The following is a 12,036-nucleotide window of genomic DNA, read 5'->3' as shown; positions in this document are numbered from 1 at the left end:
AACATTATATATAAGACACTAACATATGATGAAGCAATAATTTCTCATGTTAATAAATTATGGTTTGCATATTTTTCAGTTAAACAATGGCAGAATGTTTTTACAAGACTATGGTGTAGCCTTGTTGTTCCCAAAGAAAAGTGTTTTAAATGGCTTATGATTATTAACAGGTTGCCCCTCAGAAAAGAACATAACAACTGTGATATTTGCAGGGTTCCTGAATCAGTTAGACATATATTTTTTTGAATGTAGCTTTGCTAGGGAAATATGGTTACTATTTGGCATTGCTATTCCTAATCAATTTAATGTGCTCGAAGTTATAATTGGGTATATTAAGGGTCTAAAAAAGACACTAACCTCTTTTGGTATGTTCTTACTTCTGAGATTTTATGGTACATTTGGAAAATCAGAAATGAAGATAAATTTCAGGGCATAGGTAGGGCCCTTACTGAGTCTTTTTGTGGACTCACCCTTCACCGAATTCTCTTGCAGGTATCAGTGACGATCAATATTGAAAAGAACAAATTCTTTCGGTTCATAAAGGATGGAAACGCAAGGATGTATCTCCACGAGATGGAGAACATATATATATATATATATATATATATATATATATATATATATATATATATATATATATATATATATATATATATATATATATATATATATATATATATATATATATATATATATATATATATATATATATATATATATATAGAAGTAGGCAATCAGAGGGAAGCAAGATGTAGACATAGCACTGGAGGCTGGGAGCAGAGGTTGCTAGAGATAGAGATCCTGTTAAAGATCAGATCTAGCTGCTCACAAAACTACTTGATGGAAAACAAGCTGTGTGGATGGAGGGCTCCAAGGGATGGACTATGTGGGTAGATGCATCGCAGGAGCAAATTCTGTGTTGATAATCGACTGGCAGCTTTGAGAATAGTGTTTTTTTTGTATAAAACATTATAGTTTTATGTTCTAAAATTGTATTCCTCCATGTATATATCTCAATAGACAATCTGTTTACAATTTTGTAAATCTGGGCTGGTGGTCCAAGTAGACATTCCGGTCACTCCTTTTGTAACAACGTTTATTTCCTTATATGCAATACAAAAAAAATATCATTATTTTGTATTATCTTACATTAATGTTTATTCAATGAAATGATCTTCAATCTTAAGGATATTGTAATCTTATATTTTTTTTTTTTATAAAAAATGTTAATTTTATATAATTAATGTCAAAATTATTAGATTGTTATTTTGTATTATTCTAATTACTAAATGTATTATATTGTTGACTTATTATATTATTATCAATATTATTAGAACATTTTTATTTTAAACATTATATTACTATTTTATAATTTTTATGATTATATTAATAATATTTTATATTATATTATGTTATTATTCTATTATTGTTTTAATCTTGTTATGTTATCAAAATTTAATAGTATTAAATTAGGTTAGAATAATGCTAAACTAACCAAGAGCTATTTATAAATTACTTAAAAAGAAAAAGATTTGTTATGGTAACTACCAAGATTTTCACAATTAATTAATAATCAATTAATTAGCATGGTAGTTACCTTGTATCAATTAAAAAAAAGTTAGATTTATTAAACTTTTAAAATTTTAAATAATTCCAAAACAAAATTAAACCATACTAAATATTATTTTAATGAGTTAGAAAGATCCGGGATAATAAGATGCAAATTATTTGAGCAATTAAAAAAAAAAAGAAAATTAAAAATTGAGTACAACCGACAAGTACTAATAATAAGAAAAATAAAAAAATACCAAATAATAATATAATAAACATAGAAATTCATATATATATTGAAAAATAGCTAACAAAGAATGTCCAAATAACCAGTTTAAAAAGAAATATTTAAAGTGAAATATAAAGTGCAGTATCCACCATTATAAAAAACAGAGTCGTATAATCATTTAAAAATGAAAAATTACATAACAAACAGAGTCGTATAATCAAAAGCACGAATCACAGTAAACCCTATTAAAAAAAGTATGCAGCTCCATAACTGCAGTTGCAGCTGCATAAACAACCCACGATGGATAACAAGAGAAAACTCCTGTACCCATTGTGTACTCAAGCAATCATAATCATTACAAATCGCAGAACGATCCAGAGCAAATGCAAAGGATGGGATCCACTTCCTCTTGTTCTGCAATCTGGGTTCCAATGAGGTTCACTTTTACAAGTAAAATCAGCAGCTCTACAGCCCATCAGTACGCACTGGAAGTAAAAATCATCCAACAAGTACATGGTTTGCTGCAACAAAAAAGGTGGGTTCCTGCACAATCGGCAATAAGGTCACTTGTCCTTCTCAAGACCTCCAATACAACACCCCATGCTCTATTTAAAACATTCAGGCATGCTTCTCAATCAAATCCAGCAGTTTTTAACTTGGTGATGAAGGCCTATGTGGAAGCCAGGATGGTCTCAGAGGCAGCAGAAACCTTCTACCTAATGAAAAATCATGGTATAGTGCCTTTTCTTTCCTCCTGCAATTTTCTTCTTGAAGCTGTGGTTGTTTCTAGGCTGCCTGATAGGGCTTGGGAAATTTTCTCTGAGATGAAATCTATGGGCATAACTCTTAATGTTTTTAGTTTTAATAAAGTGATTCAGGCCTTTTCTAAAGAAGGGCAGTCAGATAATGCTGTTGAGTTGCTTTATAAAATGGAGGAAATGGGCTGCCAGCCTGATGCTTTTTCTTATAATGTCATTATCAATAGTTTCTGCAAAAGGAAACAGATGGAACAGGCAGGTAAGCTTTTTGCGGAAATGTTAGACAGGGGTTTGGTTCCTAATCATATTAGCTATAATACTCTGATTGATGGTTATTGTAAATGTGAGCATCTAGAAGAGGCTTTTAAAATAAAGGAAGTTATGTTCAAACAAGGTTTGAGGCCTAATTTGGTCACCTATAATTCCTTGATCAATGGGCTTTGTAAATGTGGTAGATTAGAGCAAGCCAGAGAGCTTCTCATTGAAATGCATGAGCAGAAATTGGAACCAGACAATGTTAGTTATAGCATATTGATTAATGGGCATTCAAGACATGGAGATATCCATGGGGCTCTGGTGTTACACAGTGAAATGATAAGAATGGGTATTGAAATAAGTGTTTTTACTTATGACGTTTTGGTGAATGCACTTTGTAAGCAGGGTAAAATGATGGAAGCAGAAGGGATTTTGAATGAAATGATTGGAAAAGGGATGAATACAGATGAATTTGTTTATAATATTCTGATGGACGGGTATATTGAGGCGGGGAATACTGAGGAAGCTCTTGGCTTATATCGGAAAATGGGAACAAGAGGTATTTTGCCTAGTGCCGTTACCTACAATACTCTAATCAAGGGGTTTTGTAGGAAACTTATGATTAAAGAGGCTTTAAATCTTCTAAAAGAGATGCGCAAAGTGGGTTTGGTTCCTGATACTTTCACATATAATACGTTGATTGATGGGTATACCAAAGTTGGCGATATCTGGAAAGGTTTCAACCTGCTTGAAGAGATGCAGGTAAAGGGCCTTGCACCAAATGTTGTGACATATGGTGCACTGATAAATGGATTGTGTAAAGAAGGCAGGATGTGTGAAGCTGAGGACCTTTTGAAAGAGATGGTGGATAGAAGTATTGCACCGAATGTACAAGTGTACAATAATTTGATTGGTAGGCACGCTGCATTAGGTAACATGGACGAAGCTTTCAGGTTGGAGAAGGAAATGCAGACTAATTGCATAATGCTAAATGAGTCTATTATAAATGAGCTTCACAAGGAAAACAAGATGTTAGAAGCAGAAGATCCTTGGAAATGAGCCGTCAATGAGAGTAGTCTTCCTCAATGATTGATGATTATGTCATTTAAAATGGAAAAGAAAGGCCTTGGGCTAAGGCATGACTAAACTTACCATGGATTGATGAAATTGCTTTGCAGGGAAGATATGATGCACAAAATGGAAAGTTTATGTAATCAGCCTATTGGGTGCTGGAGAAGAATCTACCACCGGTAAGTTACCGCTTCATAGGTAGTATACAGGTCTTGGAATCTGCACGAAATATGAAATATCACAACTAGAGATAAATGAAAGTAAATAGTCTTTTGGCTACGAAATAACAGAAAGCGTTTTGCTTATAGGGCTTTGAAGTTTGAATTGAAAGGAAAATGTGATTAGTATTATATTTTCATTCAAATGGTGGACAAGGAAGCAGTTCTAGTGCTCAGATTTGCAATAGCTCATAGATGAGCATTCTAGCCTAACTAAGCAATTGTATTCAAGCTATCATTCTGCATGAAGATGTGGTAGAAAATGGTCCTATAATCGGTGTGTTTTGAGTATTATTCAAGGGAAAATGTGGTTAGTACAACATTTTCATTCAAATGGTTAATAAGGAAGCAGTTCCAATACTTGTACATGCAATAGCACATAGATGGACATTCCAGGCAAAATAATTACTTCAAGCTATCAGTCTGCATAAAGATGTGATGGAAAATGGTCTTATACATTCAAGCTATCAGTCTGTACAAAGATGTGATAGAGAATAGTCTTATATTTTGTACATTTTGAAGTTTCTATTGAAGGAAAATGTTTATACTTACAGAAGCTCATAGATGGGCATTCTAAACTTAAAAAAATGGATTCAAGCTATCAGTCTGCGTAAGATGTGGTAGAAATTGGTTTTATACTCATTGCACTTGCTTACAACGAATTGCTCTTTGTGAATAAGAAGGCAGCACAGAGAGAAGCATTACTACACTTGAATGATATGCGTTTAGAAAATTTCATACTATCTACATTACCAATCCAATAGACAGGAAATTCTGACTATTTAACACTTTATGTGATGAATTTTTTAAATTTCGATACATAGTTTTGGGTTGATCTATATGGACCCATATTTCATAAGTATCAGTTTACTAGAACCCATCTCTCATGAGCATTAACGGTCTAATTAACATTCATTGCATCTGGTGATACTTACATGAGTGAGACACCAAGACTATTCAGGAGGTCAGATCAGCAATCAATTATTACTCTAGCTCAAACACTCATTAATATTGAACTTTCTTCCATAATCGAGGCCAATTAGCTTGCTACACCATTTGCAAAATCTTCAGCAAGTATTGTGTTTGATAAACCATTCATTGTTTGATAAACCATTCATTATAGAGCTTTGTAGCTCATTCATTTTAATACAAGTAGTGTTTCTACAATGCTACTCGTAAAATATGGATTTATGTAGATTGACTCGAAGCTTTGCACTTAAATCCCAAAAAATCATCACATAAATTGTTGCACTGCCAAAACATTACTTGTATTAAAATAGCTAATACATATTAGGGAGCATACACGCTTCTTTTTTTTAAGATAAATTTAGAGGCCCCCAACCCTTCAAAACTAAAACTAATATACAAAATACTAGGTTGAACAAGATAAGCAAAATATATAAAACAAAATACAAACCGCCAAACCCCTGCAGGGGTAGCTAACCACAGAACTAACAAAATAAAAGGAAATAAAAAAATTCCCAATCGTGGGTTCCACGAAAGCGAATAACTGCCATGAAAAAATGAAAAAAGCTAAGAAGCCTGGGAATTCTCCCACCCACCAAAATCAAGCACTGAGCTGCGCACACCAGCCTCTTGCTTAAACCCACCAGCTCATCACTTGTTTAGGATCTGCCACCTTGGTGCAACCACGATTCTCCAAAGTAGTGAACTTTACACCATGCATTATTTCCTCCCTTTACACAGCACAGGTCAAAACATGACCAGCCAAGGAGGGCAATGTAAACAAGCTGGTCACCTCCAAAGTCCCACAGTTGCTGGACACCAACAGAGCGTTACAAATTTATGGAGATCTTCACAGAAGGTGGATAAATGCTACACATCACGGTTAATCGCAAACAAGTCTTTATTCAAGACTTCAAGATTACCTGAAGACATCAGCAATTTCTCATCACCTGCAGCTGCAACGCCATCACCATCTTCATCTGATAGACTCCTTGACTTGACTGGCAAAGAATGCAACAAAAGGTGCAACAACCATTTATATACCTCCCTGAGGGCACAGCAACCTCCATTTTGGCTAAAAATTCTGAAATAATGGTTGTCCACGAGCGTACAACACTAATACCATCAATGCCTTTGATATACAGACCAGATTCAAGGAAGAAGACTCAGGACAAATATTATGGTCTGTGGTTGGAAACATTACACCTGAAAAAGGGATCCCTGCCCTTAAAAGAAGGATGCTTCCTAGCCATATGCACCAAGGTCAGCTCACACAAAAGAAGCAGACAAAATGACTACCAAGTCTTCACCGCAGAAGCAACGGACCAAATGCTATTGCCAGCAAACTAGCTTGCAAATGGGAAAGTACCAAAAAAGTTCAGGCATCTCCACACTTCCCAAACATGCATGAGAGAGAGGTCACACGTGCCTTCCCAATCAAGAGACAAGTAATATGGGCCAGTGGGAAAGGAAGGACAATACCCATCAAATTATGATGCCTGAAATAAATGGAGCTGGTTTCAAAAATTTAAGAACATAAGCAGCATGAAAAACAATCATTCTTCCATTCAAAGGAAGAAGGCTTCAGGTTTACACCATAATAAGGGTCCTAACTAGGGGGGTTTCTTAACCAAAAGATACTTGTCCAATCCTTTACAAGGTTCCAAGTGGTCACGAGTGACAAGAAAGGCATTTGACCTACACTGGCATTGTTTAAAAATCTGTCACTCCATTACTCTACTGCTGGCAGTGAGAAAATATATTTTCAAAACTGCTACACAAATGTTGTGCCTCTTCCATTCAAGATTTGGCAATCCAATTTACTTAAAACATGAATAAGTATAACATTAGCCAAATCCCCTTCAACAATCAATCTTTTACAGCACAAAACAGACAGCAAAGAAAGATCAGCAACAACCACTTTCTACTCCACAACATTATTCATCCTCGAGCCAAGAAAAAAGGAACCACCTTTAACAAGATTGCCCAAGAATCTCTGATCACTTCTCTAGTCCCAGAAAGCCCTAGATTCCCTATAGAGACACCATCAGAATTCAGCTTAAGAAACTCCTGCAGGGGAAAGGTGCATCTAGCCTTACAACAAGCACACTGATAAACGATAACCTCATTAACAGGGAGGGGGCATAGTCCTGTTGGTGGAGTGTTTTCTAATGCTTTTGAATTTCACCCTCTATAAAATGGATTAAAATGGAAGCCATGGAGTATGCTTTTACTCAATGAAATACTGGTTCACCGAACATGCTAACACAATTCATGAGATTAGGAGTAATTATATATATATATACATAATAAGCATTTTCAAGAGGCGAAGGTAAACTTTGATACACCACATAAATGCACTGCTGTTGGTATTGATGGTTAGTCTGAAAAGAGGAATTAGTTCGACCTCACATGAACAGAATTAGATCCATCCATAAGTGGAAATGCATCGTCATTGTGTGAGAAACTTCCTATGATGATCAGATTAAAGATATCTTATATTGTTAACCTCTGTCACAGCTTAAATTATCTAAGCTTAACATCAGCCAAAAAGCAGTGATCGGTTGCTTTTCTCTGCTCCTTTAGTTGATATTGTCTGTATCTAGTTAAAGGTTTTAGCTGTGTTTCTCTGAGTTTTGAGGATGCAGGAGTACAGGAACAGAGACAATTTTTTTCTAGAATTTCGGGAACATCAATGAATGGCTGTTATAAGTTATATAACAACTTAAATGAACTAAAAGAAACTGAAATTTTAAATGTTTCACCCTTTAACTGTTGAGCAGTTTTTTGAATTGATAATATATTACCAAGAAGATCTATGAGGATACAATAAAAGTCACTGTTCAAAAGATGCCCAAAGCCAAAGCACCGGAGACATTGTCTCAGATCAGGGATACAACGCAGTGGAAAGAGAATTTATAACCTATTACAACCGCACTGAGTATCAAAACTATCAAAAGGAGGATTAGATCACTGCTACTGTTCTGAGTTGTCACATATGCTTAGCCGAGACAAAAAAATAGGGATACAGTCACCGCACATTACAGCATCAGAGAACAACTGTCAAAATGCATCAATTCTGTCAGAAAGTATATATCTCTGTCACTGAATGAGTCATCACTGCAATATCAAAAGGGAACAAATACTGCTGCATAAACACTTCAAGCAAAGCTTTGATTGTACTTATCTATGTCATTCCATCCTATAGGTGGCTCAATGGTAGAAATGTCTTCATTGGATCTCACAATTTCTGGCATGAACTCATCATCAACTGGTACACAATCCTCCATGAGAGTGGCTTGGTGCTTCTTATTGTATTGCTTTTGGAATTCAAGATAGTCTTTTAGAAACTCTTCATTACCTTTCCCCGGCTCTGGCCAATAACTGGCATACTTGATTTCTGACCTGTTGACAATGGTGTGGCCAAGATCCCTCAACTCTTGGAACCTCTCCCTCTAAATTTCAAGAGTAATGGTAACCTGCTTTGAGCAACATTGAATACGAGTCATCTGGAAGACTCAGTAAGCTTTCTCTTCCGGTTTTGAAACCATTCTTCATTCGTATACTCTCACAAAAGCCAAAGAATATTTACTTATAAAACAAGCCAAATAAGATTATAAACTTTGCCAAGACCTTTAATGCAACCTAACAAAGTTTCAAACATACAATGACTCTTATTAGAAGCCCAAGAATCTAACCCAAATAGGAAAATGGACCAAACCTCCTTAGCAAAAACACAATTAAAGAATGTGTTCAACACTTTCAGGCACTCTATATAGTGGATAGAGGTTGACATTAGGAGTGGACAATGGGAGTTTCTTTAACAACAGCAGCCATTTAAAGCAATATTTCTTTGGTTCTAATATACTAAACTACAAATGATTTAAGAGTTTTAAACCACTAGGCAAAAGTGAGGTTTAATTTCCAACAATCATTCAGGTCACTGGTCACAGCACGTGTCTTCACCAATGAGCAATAAATCACTTTGGAGGTTAAGTTATGCAGTATTGTGCCATCACACCATTTAGCAGTAGTAACCATGTCTGTATCAGTAGTAGTCTTAACAGGAATAGGCATCATTTTATGAGCTCCTTGACCACTGAGTATGTCCTCCAATGGCACTGAGGAAGGCCATAATCAAAGCTCAAGTCAGACCAAGATCTCAACTGCATGTTGTTCAAAATATTAATAAAGTTTTAAATGCCTTAACTGTACCAAAATTTGGAGGAGCAACCCTATAACAATGCAAGGGGTCTGTCTTTGTGATCTAAGTTCCACCATACAGATCTAGAATCAAGGATTTTGTTACCATCATTGTTGTAGAATTCACAACCAATAACCTTATTTCTAACCGATTCCCAAGTTTTCTAGATGCTCTTGAACACACTTGAATTAGAGGGGACTGCAGAGAATTATTAAACATTTGTAATGTCCCCTACCAGATCTATTTCAATATATTAAAATTGATTGATATTCTTCAATTAGTTATTAACAAGTGCTTATCTATTTTCTTCATTAGATGATTGATATCATTATTAATATAGATATCAAACCCTGCTACTACTTCATTTTTAAGGGAGAAAGGTTTACGTATGTTACCAAAGTGCTTAGAGACCAACTACAATAGGTTCCCTCAAAGTTTACAGATCCAAGCCCTTACCTATCTTGGGTCTATACCCTCAAGGCTTATGGATCGCTGATCCCCACCCTATCTTGGGACTTAACCTACTGCTTGGATTTAGATTGCCCTTCTTTGGAACATCTCATCCCCATCTTCTTAAATACTGACAATAATAACATGATTTAGACTATAAGTACACTAACTTCTCATGTATTATGAATATATATGATATTAAGTATGATTGTCATACATATTGCTGTTTATAACAACATTATTACTAGATTCTGCATAACAGCTTTATCAGGCTTCATATACTAAGCATACATATTAAGCACATCCCCATGCATACCACGAACAAGGATGTTACTGCCTGTAACTTGATAACAATTCTGATCTGATCTGATCAATGGTGATGTCACTAGATGTTTTTGGTTCCTTACCTTTATATCTCTCAATTTGAGGGAGAAGTCACACCTCATCATCATGTATGCCCTTTGACAAGAGACATACCCTTTCACCTTTAGCACCCTTTGAAAGAGTGCAAATCTTCATTATTTCTACCCTTTGAAAGGGACACAACCTTTCGTAATCGGATCTGCACTTATTATTTAAATCAGATCTACACTTCTCATTTCCAATTTATCCTCCCTCTCAAATGAGGTTCTCTTCTCCCTTTTATATCTCATTGTTGAGTGAGTCACAACTTTTTCTTTCATGTCTTTTGACTTTTCATTAACTTAATTAATTTTTAATTAATCATATTTAATTATATTATTTTATATTTTAATTTAATTTTTAATGTTTTAATTTTATTATTATCATTTATTATTAAATTCTATTTCGAAGTGGGGACATTAGAGTCCACCCCTCCCAAATTTGTTTGTCCTCAAGCAATGTCGATTTTAACTTTCTCAAACTAAGTCATCTACCAATATGAATCAAACCACGGGGCATACACATGAAAAACACGAAGCATACACATGGATAATTGCAAACACGAAGGATACACGTGAATACGCGTATTGTCAGATTTCTTCTTATTGACTAGAATGATTCAATGATTCATCTTTACCCTACAGGATGGCAAGATCATAGCTCTGATACCACTTGTAATTGTAGACACCTAAAATTGTCACGTCTTATTTTATTTATTTAATTATCTAAGCTTAATTCTTCTATTAATTAAATAAATATTTATTTATTTAATTAATTTATTTATCCTCTTCTAGCCTTATTTCTCATTTAAATAAATACATTTATTTATTTAAATTATCTTTTTCCTAAATTAAATAAATATTTTATTTATTTAATTATCCCACTTCCTCTATTAATTAAATAAATTTTATTTATTTAATTAATTCATTAACCTTTTCTACCCATGACACATGTCATTCATCTCTTAATTCATACACTACCTACCCCTTTCATTATTTTATTATTTCCTCTACCTACCCTCTAATCATAGCCGACCTCCGTTTACACCTCTCAATCTTATCCCTCCATTTCATATAGTGTCTTCTATATAAGGAGATGCTTCCTTCATTATCAAACCCTAATCAATTTTATGCACTTGACTACACTACGCTTTTGAGCATATGTGATCCTACTTGCAACCACATTCCGTTCTTCGTTGAGCTCTTGTGCACATAAAATCTGAGAGCAATTATATCAAGCAAGATCAATGGAGATAGGAAGAATGGAGATCCAAACCCTATTGGACATGTGATGGTATAATCTTTGTGATTTCATTTGATTTGCATTGTCTTAGGTAATCTTCATATGTTATGGTGGATATTTGTTGTTGTTAGGCTAGGGTTTTGTGGTTGAATTCATTTAACCTTTCAATATCGTTATTATTGTTATCCATTTTCACCATATACAGTAATGTCCCCTCATGGGTTTAGGGATGCTTTAGCCACAATTAATCAATTTCAAGATACTTATGACTCAAACTGAATATATTCATAAATAAATTATTCGTCTATCAAACATCCATAGTTCTTAATGTAAGTGTCAAGACTCAAACCAATTGTAATGCCCCCTATTAGGAACATCTCATTTCCCCACTTCTTAAACACAAACAGTCATAATAGAAAACAAATTCTTCTTCCTGATATTAACTTAAGAGTTCTTCTGATTTATATTATAATATTTATTTGTCTGATTAAATCATTACTTTATCTTTATATATATATATATTATTACATTCGTCTGTAGATCATTTCTCTGTTAATATCATAATAATAGTTATTATACAATTATCAACATTTATTTGTTTATTATAATTATTATATTATTATCAGTATTTATTTATTATAATTTATTAGTATTTTATTCATTAAATTCTGCATAAAAACATTATCGCAC

General features: G+C 34.1%; 1 protein-coding gene across 1 annotated transcript; it reads left to right on the top strand.

Moving 5' to 3' along the window:
- Window positions 1-1,982: 1,982 nt before the first annotated feature.
- LOC131038699 (pentatricopeptide repeat-containing protein At5g12100, mitochondrial) lies at window positions 1,983-4,744 on the top strand. Its single transcript, XM_057971221.2, has one exon. It carries the CDS (start codon window positions 2,164-2,166, stop codon window positions 3,850-3,852), a length of 1,689 nt encoding a protein of 562 aa, XP_057827204.2. The 5' UTR covers window positions 1,983-2,163; the 3' UTR covers window positions 3,853-4,744.
- Window positions 4,745-12,036: the final 7,292 nt, after the last annotated feature.

This window comes from Cryptomeria japonica, chromosome 9, assembly GCF_030272615.1.
Source record: "Cryptomeria japonica chromosome 9, Sugi_1.0, whole genome shotgun sequence".
In the NCBI taxonomy this organism is placed as follows: Eukaryota; Viridiplantae; Streptophyta; class Pinopsida; order Cupressales; family Cupressaceae; genus Cryptomeria; species Cryptomeria japonica.
This window is presented reverse-complemented; position numbering and strand designations above follow the sequence as displayed.

What these genes read in the sequence shown, in the direction of transcription:
- LOC131038699 (XM_057971221.2), top strand. Translation starts at nt 2,164, where the DNA reads ATGCAAAGGATGGGATCCACTTCCTCTTGTTCTGCAATCTGGGTTCCA.